This window comes from Xenopus tropicalis, chromosome 2, assembly GCF_000004195.4.
Source record: "Xenopus tropicalis strain Nigerian chromosome 2, UCB_Xtro_10.0, whole genome shotgun sequence".
NCBI lineage: Eukaryota > Metazoa > Chordata > Amphibia > Anura > Pipidae > Xenopus > Xenopus tropicalis.
The window spans coordinates 44,344,273-44,371,284 of NC_030678.2; the positions used below are offsets into that span (position 1 = coordinate 44,344,273).

General features: G+C 42.0%; 1 protein-coding gene across 3 annotated transcripts in view; it reads left to right on the forward strand.

Moving 5' to 3' along the window:
- Nucleotides 1-4,800: 4,800 nt before the first annotated feature.
- Nucleotides 4,801-27,012, forward strand: part of mbtps2 (membrane bound transcription factor peptidase, site 2) — a 43,403-nt gene continuing 21,191 nt past the window's right edge. Inside the window, exons 1-7 of one of the 3 annotated variants that reach the window (XM_012957021.3) lie at nucleotides 4,801-4,896; nucleotides 5,135-5,394; nucleotides 7,913-8,061; nucleotides 9,799-9,937; nucleotides 13,511-13,614; nucleotides 15,820-15,947; nucleotides 23,738-23,856. In XM_012957021.3, the coding sequence (XP_012812475.1) occupies nucleotides 5,320-5,394; nucleotides 7,913-8,061; nucleotides 9,799-9,937; nucleotides 13,511-13,614; nucleotides 15,820-15,947; nucleotides 23,738-23,856 (714 nt within the window). In that variant the 5' untranslated portion in view covers nucleotides 4,801-4,896; nucleotides 5,135-5,319. 3 annotated transcript variants of the gene reach the window in all.

Below are 27,012 nucleotides of genomic sequence, written 5' to 3' on the forward strand. Positions count from 1 at the left end.
TTTATTTCTAAATTACACTGTTTACATAGAAAATAATTCACTCTATCATTTAAAATGTTATTCTTGAACCAACAAATGTTGAAGTGGACCAGGGGTCGGCCTGAAAAACATGAAGGCAAACAGTTTCCAGGCTGACCGGCACCACTCTGTGTGCGCACACTCGGGCTTTTGCCATTGCTTCTAGTGCACTCACACAGAGTGGCATACTGAAGCGGATCCGCTTCTCTTAGCCAGGCAGAAAAGTGCAGGGCTAAGAGAAGCAGAGGTATGCTTCATCTGACCATGCCCTTAAGAGTGGGCATGTTTCACTTCCTTATCTGTGCCTGTTCAATGATTGTGTGTTTTTTTTAAAGTCTGGTTTAAGACAGTCCCTGCTTTTGTTTTTTTTTTCACAGCTGGTACATAGCAGTCCCCAGCTTTTTTTCACATCAGGACGGCCCTGTAGAAAATCGAAACAAAAAAGGCAGGCACTCCGGAACTCAAATAAAAGTCTGTAGTAGTTCAAAAAAGTTGAAGTAAAATAAAAAAAAGTTTATTTAAACTTACACATAATGCTACAAAGCCTTATGCGTTTCTTACCTGAAAGGTACTTAGTCATAGGCTCATGTCAGGGCGGCCCTGTAGGTTTTCAGGAGCTGTGATCAGAGCTTATTTCAGGAGAATAACATAAGATGCAAAATACAAAAGTTTCTAATTAAAGAACGGTAGAGGCAGTGACGTAGCGAGGGGGGTGCCGAGGGGGCCATGGCCCCGGGCGGCGTATCAGAAGGGGCGGCGGCAATCACCATGATATTTAACGTACCCCCAACAGACCATCGGTGGCTCCTTCTCTCTTACAGGCAACAGGCGCTTTTATAAGGTTGCGCCCGTGCGTATGACGTCACACGTCAGCGACGAGGCGCAACCTTATAGAAGCGCCTGTTGCCTGTAAGAGAGAAGGAGCCACCGCCGATGGTCTGTTGGGGGTATGTACTATGGGGGAAATTGGGGGCACTGTGTGGGGGCTACTGTCTATGGGGAAATTGGGGCACTTTCCATGGGGGGGGCCAGGTCTTTGTGGGGTATTGTGTATGGGGGCACTTCCTATTGGGGGCACTGTGTATGGGGCAATTGGGGCTCTGTGTATGAGGGCACTTTCTATTGGGGGGCAAGGTCTTTGGGGGGTATTGTCTATGGGGACACTGTGTATGGGGCAATTGGGGCACTGTGTATGGGGGCACTTCCTATTGGGGGCACTTTGTATGGGGCAATTGGGGGCACTGTTTATGGGGGCACTGTGTATGGGGGCACTTTCTATTGGGGGAACTGTGTATGGGGCAATTGGGGCACTGTGTATGGGGGCACTTTCTGTGGGGGGGCAAGGTCTTTGGGGGGTACTGTCTATGGGGGAACTGTGTATGGGGAAATTGGGGCACTGTGTATGGGGGCACTTCCTATTGGGGGCGCTGTCTAAGGGCAATTGGGGGCACTGTGTGGAGGGGGCTGCTTTTTTTATTTTGTCTATTTTTTTTAAGAATAACTAAATAGAGGGGCGGCAAATTTCCGGTCGGCCCCAGGCGACGAAAGCCCACGCTACGCCACTGGGTAGAGGATTTTAAATACAACCCCCTGTTTGTATTAATGTATTCTACTGTACAGCGCTGCGTACATAAGTAGCGCTTTATAAATAAAAATATACATACATACATACATACCTCCCAACTGTCCCGATTTTCGCGGGACAGTCCCTCTTTTGACAGCTCAACCCGCAGTCCTGGATTCTTACTGAAAACTCCCTCATTTCCCTTTGATCTCCTGCGCTGAAGCTAAAAAAGATACAAATTTAATTAAACGTATCTTTTGGCAGAGAGCCCAGAAATCTTAACGCGCGTCACCTACACTTATTAATTACTAATTAAATAAGTGGGCTTTTGGCAGAGAGCCCAGAAAGGTAAAAAGCCCCCCTGCACTGAGATACAATTGTAACTAATAAGCTAAACAGGTCTCTTGGGACTCGCAGCTTAAAGTGTTACTGAAAAAAAAATTACTATTCAAAATATTAATGTACATAAAAAGTTACCTATAGGCCATGTTGATCGCGGCAAAATAATAGCCGCGGGCGACGAAACAATAGCCGCGTGACAAAATAATAGCCGCGGGCGACAAAATAATAACCGCGCAACAAAACAATAGCCGCGGGCGACGAAACAATAGCCTCGCGACAAAATAATAGCCACGGTCGACGAAACAATAGCCGTGCGACAAAATAATAGCTGCGGGCGATGAAACAATAGCTGCGCGACAAAATAATAGCCGGGGGCGACAAATTTTTTTTGTCGCACGACATTTTCGCCGTTTCGCGAATTTTTCGCCGTTTCGCAGATCTTTTGAAAGATTCACGAATTTTTCGGCGAAGCGAAACGGAACAGATTCGCTCATCACTACTCATGGGTACATGCCTCCTTTTTCGCGGGACAGTCCCAATTTGCATTACTCATGCCCGCTGTCCCGGATTTTTGTTTAAATGTCCCGCTCTTTAATTGCCCGCTTGTGACTGTGACGTCATTAGACTGCTCCGGGAAGCACAGAAAGAGTGCGATGTGAACGCTGCGACTGAGAATCCAAACCAACAGGATGGATTTATTGCTGTTGCCCTCTGCCCTTTTATGGCTCCTTCTCCTGCTGCCAGTATGTATGTTATTAGCAGCTCACTACCGAAGCCTCCCTGTCTCCCACTCCTACCGATTCCTCCCCTCCTCCCGGTACAAGTTTCACTATGCTGTTTACCTGCTACCCACTACACCATACCTCCCAACATTTGAAAAGCAGAAGGAGGGACAAAAATATCTGCCGTGCGTAGCGCGGCAATTTTTTAGGCCACACCCACTTTTTGGCCACGCCCCCATCCAAACAGGCCCATTTTACAAAACCACGCACCACAAGACAGACACGGTGGCCCCAATCATTTTATGACATATTGTGGCCCTAAGGATTTCATAATGCACTGTGGCACCTGTATTTAATGACAGACTCATGACGGACATAGGTAGGCAGGGCCCCCTAAAATATTGGTAGCCAGGTGTTATATTTTGCATTGGTGCTAGAGCAGGGACCCCCTAAAATATTGCTGGTCCTCCCCCAGTGTCCCCATACTATGGGCCGCTCCCAACTGCAGCATCCTCCCCAACATCCTTCAGCTCCCCCCAGCATCCACCCAACATCCTCTAGCTCCCCCAAGCATCCCACCCAACATCCTCCAGCTGCCCCTTACCTTCCTCCAGCACCTCCCAGCGTCCTCCCCAACATCCTTCAGCTTCCCCCAGCATCTTCCCCAATATCATCCAGCTCCCCCCAGCGTCCTCCCCAACATCCTCCAGCTCCCCCCAGCGTCCTCCCCAACATCCTTCAGCTCCCCCCAGTGTCCTTCCCAACATCCTTCAGCTTCCCCCAGCATCTTCCCCAACATCCTTCAGCTGTCCCTTACCTTCCTCCAGCTCCTCCCAGCATCCTCCCCAACATCCTTCAGCTCCCCCCAACATCCTTCAGCTCCCCCCAGCGTCTTCCCCAACATCCTCCAGCTCCCCCCAGCGTCCTCCCCAACATCCTCCAGCTCCCCCAGTGTCCTCCCCAACATCCTCCAGCTCCCCCAGCATCCTCCCCAACATCCTTCAGCTCCCCCCAGCATCCTCCCCAACATCCTTCAGCTCCCCCCAGCGTGCTCCCCAACATCCTCCAGCTCCCCCAGCGTCCTCCCCAACATCCTCCAGCTCCCCCAGCATCCTCCCCAACATCCTTCAGCTCCCCCCAGCGTCCTCCTCAACATCCTTCAGCTCCCCCCAGCGTCCTCCTCAACATCCTTCAGCTCCCCCCAGCGTCCTCCCCAACATCCTCCAGCTCCCCCAGCGTCCTCCCCAACATCCTCCAGCTCCCCCAGTGTCCTCCCCAACATCCTTCAGCTGCCCCCTACCTTCCTCCAGCTGCCTCCCAGGGTCCTCCAGCTGCCCCTTACCTTCCTCCAGTGTCTTCCCCAGCATCCCCCTGCTTTCTGCAGCTCCCCCTGCTCCTACCACCATCCAGATGCGCCCCAGGGCTCTTCTTCTCCTCCTCGTGACGTCACACGTACGGCTCTTGTTAGCGCCGCAGCTTCTGCACTGTGAAGGCCTTTATGTTAGAACTGAGCAGCGCAGAAGCTGCGGCGCTAACAAGAGCCGTGCGTGTGATGTCACAGGAGCGGAGACCTTTAAAAGCGGGACAGATCCGTGTCTCTCCGGGACGGGGTAGCAAAGTCGGGACTGTCCCGCGTAAAGCGGGACAGTTGGGAGGTATGCACTACACCTCTTTGACTGCTGAGCTCTCTTTAGCTGTCTCCTTCTAATAACCTCCCTACCCAGAGTTATCCTGAACCTTTAGGCCAACATTTCTTCAACCCCAGTCTTCCTTACTGGTACAGGACCCTGATGGTGGTCAGTGTATCATCTATAATACCACCTGCAGGTTAATTAGCTTAGTTTGCTACAACTCCCTGCACCCATCAATATCTAAAATACATTCTGCAGCACTATTAAAAGTATTGCTGAAAGGATATTGCCTTATACTTCTCACTGTATTCACACACTGTACACTGTAATGCTTGTGCAACAATGAGTGTCATGACTGGGGGACTCTTACTGCTGCAGTCACAAAATGCAGGTTGCACAGTGTGTTGTGGAAAGCTTACTAGTGTCATAGAATGCTTAGTGCCACAACATGTTATGAATTGGTGGGGGCTACTGTATTTTCTTGCATTTGATACTGCCATTCTAACCATGGAAAAGGTGTGTGTTTATGAAATGGGCGTGGCATGAAGTAGGCGTGGCATGAAGTTTCACCACACCGAAGATTTTTTTGTCCCTCTTTGGAATTTTCAAATGTTGGGAGGTATGTGGGTATAAAGGGTTGGGGATCCCTGCTTTATAGCTTAAACAATGGGTTAGTTGTTATTGGCAGATGGATAACAAATTGTTGCTAGATACGTCGTCTGAAGCACATTTCTGAATTTATTTATAAGGTTTTCAAATTACACCCGCTTTCTTACAAACCGAACCAGTAGCAGTCGCATACATATATATATATATAAATACTGAGCTGGCTAACTTTGAACTTTCCTTTCCGCCAGTAACAAACATGGAGGAATGCGGCTTAGTTGTCTGACAGCCAATAAACGAAGTCGGCTGATAGGTCCTATGTCCGGAAACGTCCGAAGTGGAACAAAAACACAGGAGAAGAGGCTACCGGGAGCTATTTGTTCCGCCGCAATAGAATATGAATTTTCTCAATGACGCTGCTGCCTAGTGTCCCGCAATGATTCCGATATCGCTGGTTGTGGTGGTTCTCGGCGGATGGTGCGCAATTTACTTGGCTGACACCTTTCTTACGGTGAGGCATTAAAAGGCCAGATTGTTCCACTTACAATGAGACGGGGGGTGGGCTCCTGTCACGCCCAGTGTATATATCACGACAAATTAAATATATAAAGTGCAGACCGCGTTTGTATACCCGCATAGACAGCCCTCACAGCTAGTGTGTGCCTGGGGCAGGTGCCCGGACAGCAGAAGCTCAACACGCAAAATGATTGTCTATGGACACGTGTTTCATGAGCCAGCAGGTTGTGTTGCTTTTATGCTGCCGATTGTAATATGATAGAACTGTTTCATTTGATTAAATAAGGAGTTGGAGTATCTAAAAGTGTCTTCAGATAAAATGCTTGTTGGTAGGACCTTGACAAATGCAGCCCTGCACTTTAAAAAAAAAATTCTGTAAAGCTCATTGGCAATTCATTTGGCTGCACACTGCTCTACACTGGTTTCTCTGCATCCATACTAAATATGTATAAATTACTTACATTGAGCAAGTGGATTTTATATATGCCTGTTTCCTGAAGGATGGAGGTGGCATGTTTTGCTCAGTTAGCACAAACTATATCTACTGTGGCATGCTAGCCCCTGCTGCATACTGGGGGGTCTTCCTTGGCTGATATCCTAGTCTCTCTGCCATCATATATACAATGCATTTGGTCAAAGTTCACTAAGTACAAAATGCAAAGGGATCCATTTTTTAACAATTTTTATATTTTCACAGCCAAACATATAAATTCACATTATATACATAGAATGATTGCTGGCTATACAATTGCACACTACTGTTTAGATCATAAACAAAGGAAAAAAAGAGAGGAAGAAAGAAACAGAGAAAAGAAAATGAGTAAGAGGAAGAAAGACACAGAAGAGTAGAGAGAGTACCGGAAGGATGTTTAAGAATAAAAAGAGACTCCACAGCTAAACTACTTCTGAGTGTGAAGTTTCTCTGATGAATTATGAACTACCAGAAACTTATCAAAGAATATCAAAGAATCTAATTCAAAATTCAGGAGAGCTGTTGAAAGCTGAACAGGGCACTGATTAATTGATTATGTTATTAATACTTAATACCAACAACAGGGATTTTGGGCAGGGCCACCATATATGAATATGACATCCTTCTTGGAAACAATTTCTCCAACACAGATTAGTTGTAGTTTGTGGATATATCTTGTGCAAGGATCTTGGGACAAGATACCATTGAACCATTAGCTTTCCTTTGATCTGACCGATTTGAAAGTAGTTTACATAAGTTAGAAGGGTAGGTTCCAGTCTATTGGATCAGTTAGAGAGTTTGTATCTTTTTGCCATACTGATATGTGAGCATCAAGAGGAGAGTCAAAGGCATCATTTGAGGTTTATCCTTCTTTAATTTCTTCTGACACTGGTTATTTCCCACTGACAGTAAAAGCAATTCAGCAAGTACATTCCAGAATGAGGGCTACCTGCAGATACCCTTTTTTTGCAAATAATGGGAAGTGATCCACACAATTGTTTAAAATCTTTATAGACCATCAGAACTCCTTGTAAGACCTAGTGCTAATTGATGTTAACTACTGTATTACATGCTGATTCAAACAGTTAACTAGACTTTCTTAATGGAAAAGTATTATCTGTTGGGTTCCAATGAACTTGTTTTATGAATGACCAGAACAATTTACAATTCTTGTTGCGGTGAGATAATAATTATTTGTATGCGCGTATGCAGTATTGCCTTTAATGGACAAATTGTCATGAATATTTTTGCATGCTGATTTGTGTGTCATTGACATCTGACTCACCAGGAAAAGCAGATTAAAGAAAACTCCAAGGATGAGATATTCAGGGTATTCTAAAAATATGCCCTTTTACTATGTTTTGCTGTCAATAATCAACAAACTAAAATGTATTTATACTGTAAATGTAAGGAGTCATAATTTACACTCATATCTTTTAGAGCCAAGTGCTATTAGAGCTTAGTCTGAAATTATTTACATTTGTACTGTTAGTACTGTAGCCCTCAATCTCAGCACTGAATATTGTTCTACTCTCTTTATACAGATTTATGGAATGCATATAGACAATGACTATATATATATATATATATATATATATATATATATATATATATATTACAACACCTTTCCAATCTATATTGCATTTGGAAAGTGTATTTCCTGCTTCTTATACACACGTGTATAAGGGGTCTAGTTTTACAAACTTACCAACAATGTAGTTGCTCTCCTTCCTAAAGTATTTTGCTGCTAAAACCTCCCTTTTAAGCCCTGCTTCCCTCTCCAACACCTTGCATTTCCTCAATCTGTCTATTTTATCTCCCCTGGTGTTACATAATCACCCAATTTTCAGCCTGGAACTAGAGCATGTATACTGATCAAATGGATACGGACAAATTTGCATGGTGCTAGTATAGTGGCACAGTGATCCTGACCATGTACTACATGGTAGTGGTCGACCCTCATACGTCCCTATTTATTATACACAACAGAAAAACCACAACCAGTAGAAATGCACTAATATCCTCAGCCTTTGTCTTTCAGTCATCTCAGTCACTGAAGAACTCCTATGAAGAATGGCTAACAGCTCGAGGGCTCAGTATTTCACCATTTCATATACGCTGGCAAACCACCCTTTTTAATCGCCTCTTTTATAAGTGGGGCCGTTGGAAGCCTAATTTCCTGTATATATGGTATGTTTTACTTTTTGTAGAAAACATTTATAGTTCCGTTGTGAATTGTGCAATTTAGAGAGCTGAGAGTATAACAGTTACATGTACCTGCTGGAAATACTAGTTTTGATTTTATTATAAAAATCATTTTATGGCACTCCAAGCTACCTGACATGTAGTATGGTATTTTCTTTGCTCTCTAAAAGAGATTTATATTCTTTATTTTTTTTAAGATGTATTTAAATTTTATTATTTGTTTTTCAATTATTTCACTAGCCATTCTATAACACTAAAAGTTAACTTAAATGTGAACCACCCTTTAATGCAATTCTTATAGAAATACAGTTTTTGCAAACTTCCTAAACAGGTAAAGGAAGGATAAACATTAAAACTTATATGTCATCACACTCCCCCTTTTAAGTAATACAATCAAATTAAATAGTTTGGCAAGTTTTACCAAATAGAACAATACCCCCATATGTATCAGAGTACATAAGGACTGAGCCAGCAAACACTACAGGGCATGGCTGAAAATGTGTGGGCTGCTTCTGAATGTTCAGCATATAGTTTTACCCCACCAAGTATATTTTTTTCAGCTCTTCACCTGTTTAGATGTGCTGTCCTTGTTTTTCTACATTGTTCCATTTAAAAATACAGAGCTAAATGTCACCAAAAATGCTTTAAACATAACAAAAAAAAACAACTTCTGGAATGTTGCCCAGGTTAGAAAATTTTGGTCGGCTAACGAAAAAATCTGCCCTTGTATTGTGTATATCCTTGGGGGACCTACAACTACAGTGGAAGTAATTTTTCGTAGGATTGGTTTCTGCCAACTATTTCATGTTCAGAACATTCTCCAATTTGGATTTTAAGAGCTTTATCCTACAATCTAAGTCTGAATGTTAGTTTCAGATCGTTGCATTTAAATGTACGGCTGATATCTGAACGTTTTACGGACTAAAATCTGAATTTGTATAGCCACCTTACATAGTTACATTGGGTTGAAAAAAGACCATCAAGTTCAATCCTTCCAAGTAAAAATCTATACATTCACATGCATAAACTATATATATATATATATATATAACTACTAATAATAACTGTAGATATTAGTATCACAATAGCCTTGTATACTATGCTTGTTCAAGAACCTTAAAAGGGTCCCAGAAGTACATTCTGTCCTTTTTACCTATAGGGTTGAAAAAAATTTGCCTAAATCCTCAAAGAATACACCCAATTCAGTAAAATTTATATATATATAGTGTGCTAACACAGTTTAATTAAACAATTTATAAAAGAGATCAGAGTTAAAGACAAAAATCTTTACCTAAAATATGTATTGACCTGGGTGTGAATACCCCAGGTCCCTCGCCAAATATTTCAAATGTTAGTACACAAGCAGTGAAGATCACATAAATATACACACACTCACCGATGCCGAAATTTGGTTCGGTGCTTGGAGCCCCGAACCCGTAGCCCAAGGGAGCAAACTCAAATCTCTGAAGAAAGCGGCTCGCATAGGCCTATGATTAAGTGCGGGCACGCACGAAACGTGTCAGGCGTTCTGGGTTTTTAAGAATGTAAATAAAGTTCGAGTTTTATCCATTCTCTGGCTGACCATGGTGCTTTGCGAGCCGCTTTCTTCAGAGATTTGAAAACAAATTTGACCTTAGTAGTATCTGTCATCTTCAAGTCTACTGCACTGGCACCTTTGTGCTAGAATAAAGATATGATCTATATTGTCCTGCTTATTTTCAGGTTTACGTTGGGTGTGGCGTTTGGAATCATTGCAATGTTTGGTTCCATTTTTCTTCTTGGGAAAACACTTGTGCAGACTCTGAATCAGATGATGGCAGAGAGTCCAGCCTCTCAGAATGACCGCATGCTGCAAGTTGTGGTGAGACGTTATGCCCAATTAATATGTATACATAAAACAATTTTTGTTAATAGCCCTTGTTATTGCAGGGCTGTAGGAGTTGATCAAAAATTAAAAATAAACATGCAAGTTTTTTTTTTTTTATATCTTCTTTTGAAAGGCATGCTTGTAAACTACATGGGGCAGATTATTTAACAGTCTATTTTTATTCACAATCACCCAAATCCTAAGGGGCAGATTTATCAAAATGTGAGTTTAAAGTTAAATACATAAAAACTCATTCCCATTCTATTCATTCTGTTGGATCTTTAGAAGCGTATTTATTAATGAGTGAAAGTTAGATCTCGTCATTTGATAAATATGCTTCTGTAAATTTACTTTGACTTTAAAGCTCCAAACTACTAAAATTCTTTGTGGGCAGCAGAGGATGCAGGCCTTACTGCCTACTATAAGGGCTGACCTCGCACCAGATTTTGTGTTTCCGTAAGTCATACCAGGGAAGGAATTGCATGCTAATGAACACTAAGGGGCACAGCCTCACATGCGCTACATTAAATATAAATGAAAATAAAAATTAAAATAGTGATAACTTCTTTTATATCAGTTTTTTTTTTTTTTTAATGGTTTTTAGTGCAATTATTAGTTTAGTACTGAGTTGTATTGAAAGGCTTTTTCTCTTTTGGCCCAGTACTTTGGCACCTTTTCTTCCAGGTAGGGAAGAACATGTTTTGGAGCACAGAGACCAAAGGATAACCAAATAAATAGAGCACTGCCTGCATTAGGCATTGGTCTATCCAAGAGGGGCAGGTAGGGGCTGACACGTAGGCATTTCCCTGCTGCCCCCTACCCATCCCTATCAATTAAGATGTGGATATTAGTGAGGTGCAGGTACCCTGTTTTTACTGCCTGCCCCATTGGCGTGTTTGGCTTAGTGCTTAAAGGAGAAGGAAAGTCAAAATCTATTAACCACACTATTAAATAGTACTACTATTGCTGAGTAAAAACACTATATTTCTAGCTTGTCTAATGAAAGATTTACAGAGATACACTGCTACATTCTACATACTTGTTTCACTGAACGGCGCCGCCATCTTTAACATGGCCGCCGCCGGCTTCTACGTTCACTGTGCCTCTCTCTCCTCAGCAACTGTCTGGAGCTGCATCCCCCTTGCCTCTCCCCCCTACCAGCACCGCCGCTTTTGTCCCCCTTGCCTCTCCCCCCTACCAGCACCGCCGCTTGTGTCCCCCTTGCCTCTCCCCCCTACCAGCACCGCCGCTTGTGTCCCCCTTGCCTCTCCCCCCTACCAGCACTGCCGCTTGCGTCCCCGTTGCCTCTCCCCCCTACCAGCACCGCTTGTGTCCCCGTTGCCTCTCCCCACTACCAGCACCGCTCGTGTCCCCGTTGCCTCTCCCCCCTACCAGCACCACCCGTGTCCCCTGTTGCCTGTGTCTCATGTTGCCGCTGCAGACACTAGGGGGAGCCTCCTGCTTGTGCGCATGCGCCGCCTACAGTTCTAAGTCCCCGAGTCTGGGGATGAGCGATGCATTATGGGAATCTTCTCTACCCAGCTCAGCGTTTTTCCTTACTGTTTGGCTTCAGATCTTCTGAACAGGTGAAATATGGGGAGACTTAAGGGCACTATTGAGACAACTGAAGGTATACCTGCATTTTGAGATGAACTCTTTATTAGCCTTTCCTTCCCCTTTAAGTACGGTACTTGTATCCTTGACATCTGTAAATGACTCCTCTAGGACCGATATAGAGTTGTGGTGTGGGGATTCTGCTGGCATACAGATTGAATATTTATTTATGTAATATGATCTTGAGACATCTTATCTTGTTGATAAACCTAAAGATTACACTATCCCTTAATGGATTCATGTTGTTATTTTAGTTCATGGTTTCATATTCACCTTACAAGCTTTTCCAGTTTGTTCACCCAGGTGTGTAGTGACTATAAAATCATATTCTCAACACTGTTTTATTCCACTTTAGTTTTTTTTTTTCTTCTTTCTCTCCTGTTAGCCCTGCTGTACTGGTTTGTTACTGATCTGTATAACATGCCTGTTAAATTTAAATAAATGAATGAATTACCTCAAAAATGGTACGGTGAAATTTACTTATAGTTCCTAAAAACCTTTATCTATTATCTGTTGTTGCTGAATTTCTTTAAAGGTATTTTGTGATCTTAGTTCTTTATTTGTGTTATTTAGCTTGTTCTGTTAAAGGGATGCTGTCATGATTTTTATGGCATACTTTTTATTTTTAAATTACACTGTTTACATAGAAAATAATTCACTCTACCATTGAAAATGTTATTCTTGAACCAACAAATGTATTTTTTTTCAGCTGTAATATTGGTGTGTAGGCGCCATCTCCGTGCATTGTGCCTGAGTCTGAGCTTTCAGAAGGAGCCAGCGCTACACATTAGAACTGCTTTCACGTAACCTATTGTTTCTCCTACTCCCATGTAACTGGGGGAGTCCCAAGCTTGACTTGGATTTTTTTTACTATTGAGCGCTATTCTGATATCTACTGGGAGCTGCTATCTTGCTACCTTCCCACTGTTCTGCTGATTGGCTGCTGGGAGGCAGGCGGTCGGCAGCAGTAAAGTGTGACTGCCTTGCTTGCTAGATAACTTGCAGCTCGGCAGTGTGACTAAAGTTTATCAGAGCACAGGTCACATGGCTGTACTACCCTGGGAAATGGAGAATATGGCTAGCCCCACGTGAAATTTCAAAATTAAATATAAAAAAAATCTGTTTGCGTTTGTGAAAAAACAGATTCCAATGCAGGATTCTGCTAGAGAAGCTCTATTAACTGATGCATTTTGAGAAAAAAAACATGTTTTTCCATGACAGTATTCCTTTAAAGAGTTAGTTCACCTTTAAATTAACTTTTATAATGACCCTTTCTAAGCAGTTTTGTTTGTTTTTAATGACTTGCCTGCCTATTTACAGCTTGCAATTTTTAAAATGCTATCTGGTTGTTGTTGATCAGTAACCCTGGCAACCAAAAAACTCTTGCTCTGTGAGGCTACTTTTTATTCTTTATCTTTCTGTTTAGGGCCATTAATTTTAATATTCCAGTCTCTCATTCAGACCATTGCCTGGTTGCTAGGGTATTTGGACCCTAATTAGAGAGTTGCTGAACAAAAGTTGAATCATTGCTGAACAAAAGTTGAATCATTCAGAAAATACAAAAAAATCTGAAATCAAATGCAATGTGTCTACAGTATCACTGTCTAGATATTAAATTAAAGAGGCAATCTATTCTTTTATACTGAAAGGAGATTACCTTAGATATCTTTGTAATTGTCATTATGCCGGCAGTAAATATCAAGTTAACCTTTTTTCCAGTGAAGACAAGGTCCAGGATAGTCCCTGTACCATCTACTAGAAAACATATATAACTATCCCTATTACAAAACATATACTACAGCAGTTTATTGAATGGGTTGAGAAATAGAGGTCCTTTCCTAGATGTACAGGCTCATATTATGTTGCAGCTGGTGCCCAGGGTGGATATATTGCGTCTGTTGCTAAGTGTCTCTGACCCTGTATTTGCTTCTGTTGTCATGCCTACTGAAACAGGTGCCTGGTGTAAATCTGCCCATCAGCCAGCTGTCATATTTCTTCTCTGCGATCCTCATCAGTGGAGTCCTACATGAAGTGGGGCATGGAGTGGCAGCTGTAAGGTAATGGGATACTATTTAATTCTGTATCCACCAGTAATAAAACAGTGCTCTTTGTTCACGTCACTATTTAAGAGAGTGACATAAAGCACAATTTGCAGTACCAGCTCTAAAATATTTTTATTGGAAATATTTATGTATAATCATTTACTTTTTTTATTTGCTATATTTCTATTAAACTTTTATGAAAGTATTTCTGGCTCAGCTTGTAATTTTAGCTTTGCCATTCATGGCAGGCTGACTGCAAGCTTATTGCCACTTTGCACAGGTCTTCTATTGTATTTGTTATCCCATTTGGAGCCTGATTTGGGGCCTGACCTTATGGTCCAAGTAGAGGGTTAATGTAACTTGTTGCATGGCCACTCAAACAGGGCGTTCAGTGGCTCTGTCTGTAGTTGGGATCCTCTATATAAATAGGTGGTATTATTATAGGATACACCCCAAGTGCAATGGACAGATACAGTTAATTAATGTGCTCCTTTGTTTCCCAATTTCAGTTACAACAAATCATGTCAAGTATGTGTTCATATAAATGTAGCAGGCAAAACACAATTCACCCAATATCAATGGCTGGTATTAATATTTACGCTGTAACCAGTGCAGTGCTACTTACATAACACAGAAAGAAATCGCCAGTGCTCGGTCTAACCCACGCTGTAGTGTTGACCAGCTGCTAGAAACACACTATTGTGCCAGCGCTCGGTCTAACCCACAATCTGGAGTTGACCAGCTGCTATAAATGATAAAAAGCCATTAATTATACACAAAGAGAAAGAAAGTTTGCCAGCGCTTAGTTTGCCTTTAAAAATAATTTTTACAAAAAATGAGGTGTTAGTACCACACTTTGGCCAAAATAAGTAAGCTCACGTGCCACGTCAAGGCCCCTCATTGTACGTGAGTCCTACACGGTCTAATGACTTTGAGTCTGTGATGCAATTAAAATAAAGTCCCCCAGAAAACAATGTGACTGAGTAGTAAGACCTATTGCACCTACCTTTAGCTCAAAAAGGCTCTAGTGGAAAAGCAGGGAGCTTTTAAGCCCCAGCTCATTAACACACACATGAAAGTGATTCATTGGTTTAAAGGCTACATAGCAGCTAGAAGCAAAATTTGGCTACAATTTGTACACAAAACACAGTGCTACTTACATGAAAACCACACACTGCATACATTGATCAGTTATAAAACACTAGCAGAGGTAGTGCCTGTCTCCTCTTCTGGTTAAAAGTGCCTTGTTTATGAATTTCAGTCATCTTTTCTTGTGAAAAATGAGCTGTTCCTGTTCTTTGCAACTGGAGGCCCATTGGGGACCATAATCTCCATAGTCTTCTTTGTATTACATTATTGTTTAAATATATTACAGCTTTAAATGTTCTTGTTGGGCAATGGTATGGGAATATTGAAACTAACAACAAAATTTGAGCCCCAGCTACTACCTACTTCATATGATTTATAGATTCTATTCCTCTCAGGCGGTATCCACCCAGGCCCTCAAGGATAGCTTGCTGCAAATGAAATAGAGAGAAATAGTAGCATTACACTGCAAATGTTTTTTTTATAGCTTACGCAACACTTTTCCAGCAGTATTGTCCTTTATCAAGTAGCATTACTGACCAGAACATGTTGTGTAAGAAATATAAGAGAGTATTTGCAGTTTTCTTTTGCTATCAGATCTTCCTTCTTCCTTGCAACCACATAGGAATTTTTGGACGTTAGAAGTAATAATAATGGGGCAGTATAGGAGCTTAAAGGAGAAGAAAAGGCAAAGTCACTTGGGGGTGCCAAAATGTTAGGCACTCCCAAGTGACTTTAATCGCTTACCTCGTACCCCAGGCTGGTGCCCCTGTACGGAGAGAACAGCACCAGCCCGGGGTACCTGTAGCGAGCGCTTCCTGCTTCAGTGCGCACACATGCGCAGTAGAGTGAAGAAGCCGAACTTCAACAGAGAAGTTGGCTTTTCACTCTACTGCGCATGTGCCTGTCTTTAGTCGTTCCAAAACGCAGGCGGAAGGTGGAAGCGCTGCGCTCCAGGTACCCTGGGCTGGTGCTGTTTTCTCCTGGCAGGGGCACCAGCCCGGGGTACAAGGTAAGCGATTAAAGTCACTTTGCCTTTCCTTGTCTTTTAAGGCAGTCCTGTGTTTATTTATTCTTTGTAAAAATGTACTAAAAAGTTGTTATTCACTTATTTTATTGTTTGTTTTTTATCAGAGAATCCGTGCGTTTTAATGGCTTTGGCATGTTTATCTTCATTGTGTATCCTGGAGCATTTGTTGACCTTTTCACGACTCACCTCCAACTGGTTTCTCCTGTGCAACAGTTGCGGATATTTTGTGCAGGTAGATTTTGATTCTACTCGAGTATTTATTTAAAGAACTGATTTATGGAATGACTGTTTGGTTGATATCTTCCTTAAATTAAATTATTAGCACTAAACCATGTCAATACTTGCCATTTAGTCATACCGTAACTTCCATTTGCAGTGACAGAGGTCCAAACACCCAGTGGAAAAAATCATGTGAGAAAATGGGATTGATTAGTTCAAGCAGGCCATTCACAATGAGATCTGAATGTTTGGTGAGATAGTCAAAGTAATGGATCTTTGCCTGTTGCCAGGTTTGACCCTTCAGGTGTTGTGCCAAATCAGACTGATCTGATGGTTTGGTTTATAATGATTGGATCACATAAGAGCCTATACAGATCTGTTAGAAGGGAACTAATGCAGGCTTTTCTTGATGATTTTTAGCCTTATCCAGGCTCCAACCTGATACCTGGGGGTGGCCAACATTTTTGCTTTATATTTGGGCCAACTTTAGCTTCTTGTAGCATGATAATGGTCAATGCACAATACAGTGGTTGCCTAAACTGTAATATGTTCCCATCAGACACAGACATTCTTTGCAGTTGCAGACTTTATTACTCTACCTTTTCTGGTTTAACCTAATATTGCACACCCATGTACTGTATACGCCACAGTGACAATGTTTAGCATTGTTTAAGTTGGGTGTAATGTGTTTATGAAAAAAATGCAGCATGTCAGTTATCATTTACATGTAGTTTCTTTTCTTAGAAAGAAATGTGTGCAAGTGTAGGTTTATCAGAGGTACATGGAATTAAAGGCTGGTGGCTTTTAACTTGTTGCTGCCAGAATAGGCATCAAAGCATTTTTTATTGGTAGCTGGCTCTTAGGGTGTTTTTAAAAAAAACACATAATTGGAATAGAATATATACCACATGGAGCAGATTGCAAATGACTACATGTGCATTGTCCCAGAGGAACGCACAGTGCTTTTTACTCAGAATCCCTGATATTTTACATTTCATCTGCAAGTTGTCGATTAGTTTGTCTTGGATATTTTTTGTATTGTTCATACAGCATGCATTTCATTTTCTTTATTTAGCATGTCAGATCTGTAGTACTTACCTTTTTATTTTTTCTAAACATCTTTTTATCACTGTATATTTAAAACAGCTAGGACATAAAACCTGGTTAGCTGACATTATAGAAATAGCTACCTTCCAATTTACTTCAGTCATTCCATGGAGGATTTCACCAGATGTTTGCATGTTGCAGCTGCCAGTGTGAAAATTTACAATATGGTGAGATGTTAACCAAGGGTCCCTATTTATTATAATCCATTTTAAATGTTAACTAATGCCACCTCACTTATTAAATATTGTTAAGATGGTGATGGGGGTCACAGCCCAAAAAGTGAATTGATTAAACTTATTTAGAGAACATTTCTGAGTATTTTTTGGTTCATTTTCTGTTGTGATGGCTATTTGCAGATTTACCATCAAAATAGAAATAAAAATGTAAATTCAAAGGTGCAGAGATGAGTACATTTTCATCAATTCATTTGTTGGTTTAAAATTCCCATATGAAACATTTCAGTCAGGAACTGTCAGGATACCCAGGTTGCACAAATATAAGTCCCTTTTCTGAATTCTTGCTTTGCTGTAACATATTCATGGATATTATGCAGAAAAGGAAGAAATATCTCCAAGCTTGTCCTTCTGAGTTTATGGAGAATTCTGAAACCTAGACACTGGCAGTTCAGTTCATATAAAGCAGTGGTTCTCAACCTTCCTAATGCCGTGACCCTTTAATACAGTTCCTCATGTTGTGGTGACCCCCAACCATAAAATTATTCCTAAGACCATGTGTTTTCCGATGGTCTTAGGCGAACCCTGTGAAAGGGTCAGTCGACCCCCAAAGGGGTCCCGACCCACAGGTTGAGAACTGCTGATTTAAAGTGCGAGAGAGGAAGTAATAATAATACATTGACAATGATATGTTTGTTCTATTCATTTGTTATTGTTTTTGCTACTTCTATTCTACCACCTTCTCTAGCCGGATGTGGTAAGTGGTATCTGGCTGCCAGGCTCAGTGACACCCAATAATCTTAAAGAAGGCTCTTTGTCAGGCCTGGTTTCAATTATTATTTCTTATTAATCAGAAATATTTCTCTCCTATTCATCTTCTCAGCTGAGCAGGGTAAGTGGTATTCTAGCAACCAAGTAACAGTTGCATAGTAGTGACCAGTTAACAGTTGCCATGTAACATTGATTTAGTTTTAGCTATAAAGCCTAAGCTATAAAGGAAAGGACAGTGCCATAAGTAGAGTTTGCAGATTTTCGGAGAAATGTAATACAAGTTGTAAATAGAAAAAAAAAAATATGCATAAATATGAACACACATTTGCATTTCCCAGGGTAATATTCTCAACTAGACAGTTATTATGGTGAGAAGTTTAATTGCACATAGCACATTTTTAACCAAGCTCAAGTCTTTTTTCTACTGGCAGAAGGACTATAAATTCCTAGCAAAAAGTTGCTTGCAATTAAATTTGCTTTCATTTTGCAGGCTTTTACATTTGGGTTATATCCCATGTAAATATCATAAAAATTTAAAAAAAAAACAACAAAACCTCATATGCCTATCTACATTTTTTACATCTGTCTACATCAGTGCTATCCAACTTCTGTGGTACCGAGGGCCAGAATTTTTCAGGCCTATATGGTGAAGAGCTGACAAAGGAAGCACTTTTTAATCACTCCCCTTTTTGAAACTGCACCCACTTCAAACCACACCCATGGTATTGTAACAGCATTTAAGATCATACCCACATTCATGGTGGTAGGACAGCAAAAACCGAAATGGTTTGTGCTCACTGCAGGGATATCACCCTTCAATCATATGTGAAAGAAGTTTATTATATCATTAAGACATTCACTTAAATCCATATGCCTCCCCTTCCCCTGTGGATAGCACAGCAACCTCCAGAACATAATTACACCAATTAGGGATCATATAAAACTATTTCCAAATGCTAACAAACTCCCAGGACAAACCCCTGCCAGGTTCACACAACACAGACAGGCAGCAAAAGGCAGGCAGAGTATGGCACACACAGGCAGCATAGGGTAGGCAGAGTATGGCACACGCAGGCAGGGTAGAGAAGGCAGAGTATGGCCCATACAGGCAGCATAGGGCAGGCAGAGTATGGCACACACAGGCAGGGTAGGTCAGGCAGAGTATGGTACACACAGGCAGGGTAGGGAAAGCAGAGCATGGCACACAGAGACTGTATAGGGCAGGCAGTACATACAGTGACACAATGCTGGCACTTCTCCTACAGTCTGAGGTGTGAACGGGTTAACAATTTGGGCTCTTACAGTCTAGGCCTGAGTTGTGAACAATGCTGAGACTAAAGGTGTGAACAATACAGGGTCTTAAAGGTTTGAACAGGGGATTACAGATGTAAACAATACAGGGGTTTACAGTCTGAATTTGAGGTCTGAACAATGCAGGGGGCAGTTAATCTGAGTACTGATACCATTTAAAGCTTACACATAGGTAAGCAGTCACAGCAGTCAGACAGGTGGGGGGCAACATTAATCTAGGCCATATAAACCATGTATGTACTGTGTATATATATATATATATATATATATATATATATATATATATATATATATATATACAGTACAGTACAGTACAGTATATATTGCGCCCCCGCTTAATGGTTTAGTGATTTAGTGGTTGAGCACAACTTTCCCTTTTTTTTTGCTATAGCTTATACAGGAGCAGTGGCCAGCTCCATGTTGTAGCTCCCACCCTTCCCAGCTACAGTCAGGTGATCCCAGTGGAGCCAATAAAAGGGCAACCATATGGGGGTTTTAACCTTGAAAACAAGAAAGTTGCAGGTAAAACTTAGTCCCTTGGCTAAATGTACAGTATATTGAAGCAGTAGAATTCTTAATGAATCGAGTGTAGGAACTGGTCAGAAGGGATGACTTTGACGCAGTTGGCCAGCTTGAAGTATATTGCAATATATGGACAAACAATCCCTGTTTTGCTTTAAGGGAAGGGCATTTCTTAGTAGCTTAATGCACCGAATGTCTTATATATATATATATATATATATATATATACGGTACATACACACCCTTCAATAGCCTATGTGTTGTAAGCCCTGAAAATGAATTAGTTGGACCAGGTAACATTCTCAACATCCAAAGTTTAGTACACATTAAGAGCAGTCACATGTTGATATAGAGCAGGGCTGTCCAACTGGTGGCCAGCGAACCCCCCCTCTGTGTGGCCCCCCACCTGTCTGGCTGCTTTGATGGCTTACCATTTAAAGCAGGGGCGGGCAAACTTTTTGGCTCACGGGCCACATTTACTCACCCCCAGGCCAGGGCGGGCAGGGCCAGGCCAGCGTTACGGCCCCCTTCGTCTCTTTAATTCTGGCACGCCAATGACACCAAGTCTCGCGTGATGAGACTTTGCGTCGTCGGCGGGCCGGATTAAAAAGGCCAAGGGGCCAGATGTGGCCCGCGGGCCGTAGTTTGCCCACCCCTGATTTAAAGCTTACACAAAGGTATCAGGACTGAGAGTAACTGCCCCCCCTGCATTGCTCACACCTCAGATTCAGGCTGTAATCCCTCTGTATTGTTTAATCATGTAATCCCCTGTGTTGTTCACACCTTTTAATCTCTGCATTGTTCACCCCCTGCATTGCTCACACCTCAGATTCAGGCTGTAATCCCCCTGTATTGTTTAATCATGTAATCCCCTGTACTGTTCACACTTTTTAATCCCTGCATTGTTTCCCCCCTGCATTGTTCATACCTCAGGCTGTAATCACCCACATTGTTTACCTGTTCACTCCTCAGACATTCCCTCTGACACATCCAGCATTGTGTCTCTGTATGATGCCTGTGTGTGCCATAGAGCAGGCATAGTGTGGCACACATAGGCAGGGGAGGGCAGGAATAGTATGGCACACATAGGCAGGGGAGGGCAGGCGTAGTATGGCACACATAGGCAGGGGAGGGCAGGCAGTACTCTGCCTGCTCTATTCCTCCCCTATGCTGCCTGTGTGTGCCATACTCTGCCTGCCCTACCCTGCCCATGTGTGCCATACTCTGCCTGCCCTATGCTGCCTGTGTGTGCCATACTCTGCCTGCCCTACCCTGCCCATGTGTGCCATACTCTGCTTTCCCTACCCTGCCTGTGTGTCCCATACTCTGCCTTCCCTATGATGCCCGTGTGTGCCATACTCTGCCTTTTCGTATGTTGCCTGTGTGTGCCATACTCTGCCTGCCCTACCCTGCCTGTGTGTGCCATACTCTGCCTGCCCTACCCTGCCTGTGTGTGCCATACTCTTCCTGCCCTACCCTGCCTGTCTGTGCCATACTCTGCCTGCCCTACCCTGCCTGTCTGTGCCATACTCTGCCTTCCCTATGCTGCCCGTGTGTGCCATATCAGGGCTGTGGAGTCGGTAGATAAATTCTCCGACTCCTCAGTTTCTGATACTTCCGACTCCTCTGTTTTTAATATGTTAATGTATTTTATACATTCATTGAAGGAAAGGAAGGAGACATACATGTCATTTAACCACAGAATTACTGGCTCTGCATTGGGCTTTATTCTTATAGCAGAGAAGTAATTAATTATGACTGTTTGTGAATTGGGACATTTAAACTTGCTTTATTTTTTTTTTTATTCCCATTTAAATTTAGTAGGAGTCGGAGTCAGTTCATTTTTTGCCGACTCCGACTCCAGGTACCCAAAATTGCCTCCGACTCCTCGACTTCGACTCCACAGCCCTGTGCCATACTCTGCCTTTTCGTATGTTGCCTGTGTGTGCCATACTCTGCCTTTCCAATGCTGCCTGTGTGTGCCATACTCTGCTTTCCCTACCCTGCCTGTGTGTGCCATACTCTGCCTGCCCTATGCTGCCCATGTGTGCCATACTCTGCCTTTTCTTATGTTGCCTGTGTGTGCCTTACTTTCCCTGCCCTATGCTGCCTGTGGGAGGTGAACCTGGCAGGGGTTTGTTCTGGGAGTTTGTTAGCATTTGGAAATAGTCATTATATGGTCCCTAAGGTGTAATTATATGCTGGTGGTTGCTGTGCCATCTACAGAAGAGGAGGGGGCATATGGATTTAAGTGTATGTCTTAATAAGACATAATATAATTCTTTCACATATGAATGAAGGGTGATATCCCTACAGTGAGCACCAACCATTTGGGTTTTTGCTGTGTTGCCACCATTAATGTGGGGATGGTCTTAAAAGCTCTTGTGATAACATGGGTGTAGTTTGAATTGGGTGCGGTTTAAAAAAGGGGAGTGGTCAAAACTGGCTTCCATTATCGGCCCTCCACCATGTAGGCCAGAAAAATTCCGGCCCTCGGTACCACAGAAGTTGGACAGCACTGCTTTAGACCAATTTAGCAGCTTATCTGACCGTGTACGGGGCCCACTGACAGGCCTATACGACCAGTATCTGGCCAAAAGATTAGATCAGCCGGATATCTCCCCGTATCGGGGAAAGATACGCTCCTTTGTCAACGTCGCCAAACAAGCATGTCTTATAATGCATTTACAGCTTTAGGTTTAATGATATTTGGGATTAGTGGTTATGGAGTAAAGTCCTGCAAGTACAAGCAAAGTGAAAAGTGATGGAAAATAATCTGTTGTGTATTTGGTGCAAATGGCTGTCAATAATTGTATTTATGCAAAACTGCTCATGTAGAATATACTGCTCGTAGTGGAAAAAAATAAGTAATAATTATTTTTCTTCAGCGTGGACAAGCTTTCAAAATACATAATATAAGCCACTTGATAACTGACTTTTGAACAGATATAGAATTGACTGTGTTCTCAGGCGTATGTTCTCAAACTACTGTGTACGTGAACTCATTGTACACATTATTTATTGCAAAACAAATAGAAAGAACATGCAAATTAAAAAAAAAAAAAAAAAAGGCCCTCAAAGACATACCAAATAATATTACTGCAGTATTTCTAGTGGCTCTAGGTGGGCTAAGCTTTGCTGATGATTGTTGGTTGGCCTTTTGCATCAGTAGGATCCTTGTCCTGTATTTAAATACCTTTTTTAGGAATGCACTTAATAAATGGTGATAACATAGGTTTGCTTTAACACCTTTGTATGGCTTCTTGTCTTTATTTATCAGGGCTCTAGGTGTAACACCATATAAATAAAATACATAAATTTTTGTAGTTGAAATGGATTGTCCCAGCAGTTTAAGCATTTATCCATTAGAGGGCAAGCACGCTCTGTTCTCTTACAGTTCAGTGAGATATTTGGAATCTGTATGAATGGCTTTGGAAATCTATGTTTAAGCTTAGGGGAATTGGAACATATCATACACATTTCCTTTTGGAATAAGTCATGTTTTGTTAATTAGAGAGTGCATAATCATTTGAAAGGTTTTAAGTGGATTCTGAGAAGACATAGAATCAAGCATATCCAGAGGCTTTAAGCTTGTTTATTTTCTAGGCCTTGTTTCCATTTCAGATAGAACTAATGCTGCATTAATCTTATTCTGGGAGCATTGAAAATGGACTCCATTTAATCCCCTGATTGATCCAGTTTAGTTGGTGCTGATTTGTTTTTAAAATAGTAAATACATTTTTAAATTCCCTAAATATAAAACATGATTTAATTTCTTTTTATTTTCATTAGAAGGTATTTGGTTATTGTGGTGGTTACATTGGTTTAAAGTGGCAGCATATTGCTGGTTTTTCCATTCCTCTTTATCAGCATTACTGTTTTTTCTAATGATTATTATTATTGTTATTTTATTTTACAGGAGTCTGGCACAACTTCGTTCTTGGCATTTTAGGCATCTTAATTCTAGTTCCACTCCCTGCTCTTTTGTTTCCATTCTACTACACTGGAGTTGGGGCTCTTGTCACTGAAGTTGTAGAGGTAAGCAGTCGGGTCTTTAAATGGGAAAAAGGATTGAAATACAGTTAATAGACTGGTGAAAGCTAATTGATAATAAGTTAGTTAGGGTTACGGCACTGGTGTAATGCATCCTTCTGTGGTGATATCATAAAACAAAAGACTGCCCAGCTCAGCAGTTTATCACATCAGAGACGCTTGTTTGGCACAACCTACCTGCTTGCTGCTAGCCCCTTTTGTTCCATCCCTAGTGCTGCTTGCAGAGGGCTTAGCACAGTGGGAGCCGATGGGAACCGTACTATTTTTTTCCCCAGAAACCACCTCAGTTGTCGCAGGGCACTTGCCTACACCCCAGTTCCAGTTCCTGCTTGAACTGAGTGTAATTTGTTTATGATATAACTATGCGTACGTCTAATAACTGACCTGTATGTAATGAGAATAGTACAACTTTATAGGAGTATTATTGTTTTATGCCGTTTATTATTATTATACAGAGCTGTTCACTGGAAGGAATAAGTGAGTGAATTAGAGAACCAGTGCCAAAAGCCAGTCAGGCACATGCATATAGTTCTCTAGCAACATATGTTGAGAGGGCTGGTAAAAAAACATAATAACAAAGAGAAGAGATTATTTATATATTACAAAAGTGCATATAAAAGCTAATATGAGTGAAAGGTTTTATGTTGCCCTTAAAAGCATTACACCTTATTTTTTTTTTATTGCTACATTGTAATTCCACATGTCTACCTGAATTTTAAATATATATATATATATATATACTTACTGCATATTTACAGTATATCTGGGCTCCCACACTGCACTTAAATTCAGTTTTTTTAAGTAAAATGAATATGCCACTAATTTGTTTGATTAAAGACAGTATAGATTACTCCATTGCTGTTGTTTTCCTGAGGACATATTTGAGAGATATATATATATATATATATATATATATATATATATAAGATCAATTCTTTTTTTTTTTTTTTTTTTTTAAAAAAAGGTTTTTATTTTGCATTTTTAGACATAAAAACATACAAACATATAAAACTAATAAACATCATGTGGTTCTACATCATGTTGTCCTGGATTATGTTTATACAAGATAGCGTATACAATAACATAAGCATTTGGCCTGGTTTGGGTTGGTAATCCTTTTGGGAGGAATGTCCCCTGGGCCAGAAGGGGGGGTCAATTTAATTAGTAGCTTTTGTCCAGTTCCTCCAGATTTTGTCATACTTCTGGGGAAACCCCCTGGCAGTATACGTAAGTTGAAACAGGGGGAGTAGCATTCTGATGAGATTTAACCATCTATCTATTGTGGGAGGGGATTGTGCCTAGCGTAAAACAATAGACTTTGATATAGGGTTCTCATATGAGCTGTTGGGGTAAGATCATCAACCATTCCTAGTAGGCAAACCTTGGGTGTTAGGAGGTTTGGGAGGGAGTTTATTTTCTTGAATGTAATCCATTACTTGTGTCCAATAGGATTGAATAGTCTGTCATTGCCAAATGAGATGCATGTAGTTTGCCTCTGGGGCACTGCATTTGGGTCATTGGGGTGATTCACGCCTATTAATGCGGAATAATCTCAGAGGGGTAAAATGGAGTCTGTGTATGAACTTAAATTGTATCAGTCTGTCTCTAGTTGAGACTAGGTAGTCAAATACCCTATCAGTGGCTTCAACCCAGTCATCATCATCTATCTGGGAAGTTCCTCTGCTACTTTGTAGAGGCTGTCCTAAATGGAGAGAGACCTAACTGTTGAGAGGAGGAGCATGTATAGTGTTGTAGTAAGTTTTTTGGTTGTGGGGCTTCAGAGGGTGAGTTCTATTATGGATGTAGTTGGGCGTGGTGTGGTCTCCCTGCATTGTGCCTTGAGAGCATGTCGTAGTTGGAGATAAGAGTACCATGGGAGTACTGCTTGGGTTTGTGAGTGTCTAAATTGGTCCCTTGGTGCTAGGGTATCTCCTCCTAGTATGTCTCCCAGTGTACGGATTCCCCATGTGGACCAAACTCTATATGATGATATTTGCTGGAAATGGGGAAGGTGGGAGTTAGCCCAGAGTGGTAGTCCAGTGGAGAGGAGGTTTCAAGTGGCAGAGTTTCAGTGCAGAGAGCCAAGCTTTGTATGGCGTGAGTATGACTGGATGTGTTGTGCGGATATCTGCTGGTTTGCGGAATGGGATGTATGTTAGTGAGACTATTGAGCTCGCTAGGAGAAGGTGGAATGGTAAGTGTGGGCTATCCAGCCATCTAATTGTCCTCTTCAGTGGTTTGTTACCCCAGCGGTGGTGGTATTTCCAGGGAAAGCAGCTCTGTTATAGATGTGGTCGATTGTCCCAGGGTAGGTTTGTCTCGCAGGTTATGGAATAGTTCAGCCTCCATTTGTGAGTTCCTGTGTGACTTGTGGTTACCCGTGGTCCTTTAATGTGACCTCTTTGTCCCTGGTTCCTCTCCCACTTGGTTCAGAGGAGGAGAGTTGGTGTGAGGTGTTGAGTTTGGCTGTGGGGGGCAAGAGGGCCAAGTGTCTGCCGTTGTCTCAGGAGTGGGAGCAGTAATATTTGCCCAACGGGGCCAAGTTATTTCTTAAGTGTTCCCCCATTTGTGCTGATTGCTATGGATTCCAGCTTAGTATCCCCTTTTAGTTTTGGGGAACCTTTAATCCCAGAGTATAATGGGTATTCTCACATGTTGCAGAGGTGTAGGTGCAGCTTTCTTAAGCCGTGGTTACCTAGTTTTGGCGGTTAGGGCTAGCTCTTGATGGGGGCCCCTCGGGTGTCGAGCCAGTCATTAGCCTTATGCAGGGATGTGAAGAACAGGGTTTTCCCATCTGCCTGAACGTGCAGCTTTGCAAGGTATATCATCCCATATATGTGGTTAGCTTCTCTTAGTCGGCGCTTGATTGTGGTAAAGGTACCCCTCTGGCGTTGTAGTTCAGCAGAGTAGGCAGGGTACGCGGATATTCTTTTCCCCTCCACTGTTACTCCAGGGCCTAGTCACACCGTCTGGAGAATGGCGTCACGGTCCTTGAAGTTAAGCAGGCAGATCAGGAAGGGCCTGGGGGGCCTCTCTCAGCTAGTTTTCTGCGAATGTTACTGGGTCCGCTCCCTTGACCCATTCCAGAAGGCCTACTATGCAGACGTTGTTGCGTCTCTGCCTGTCGAGTGTATGTTTTGA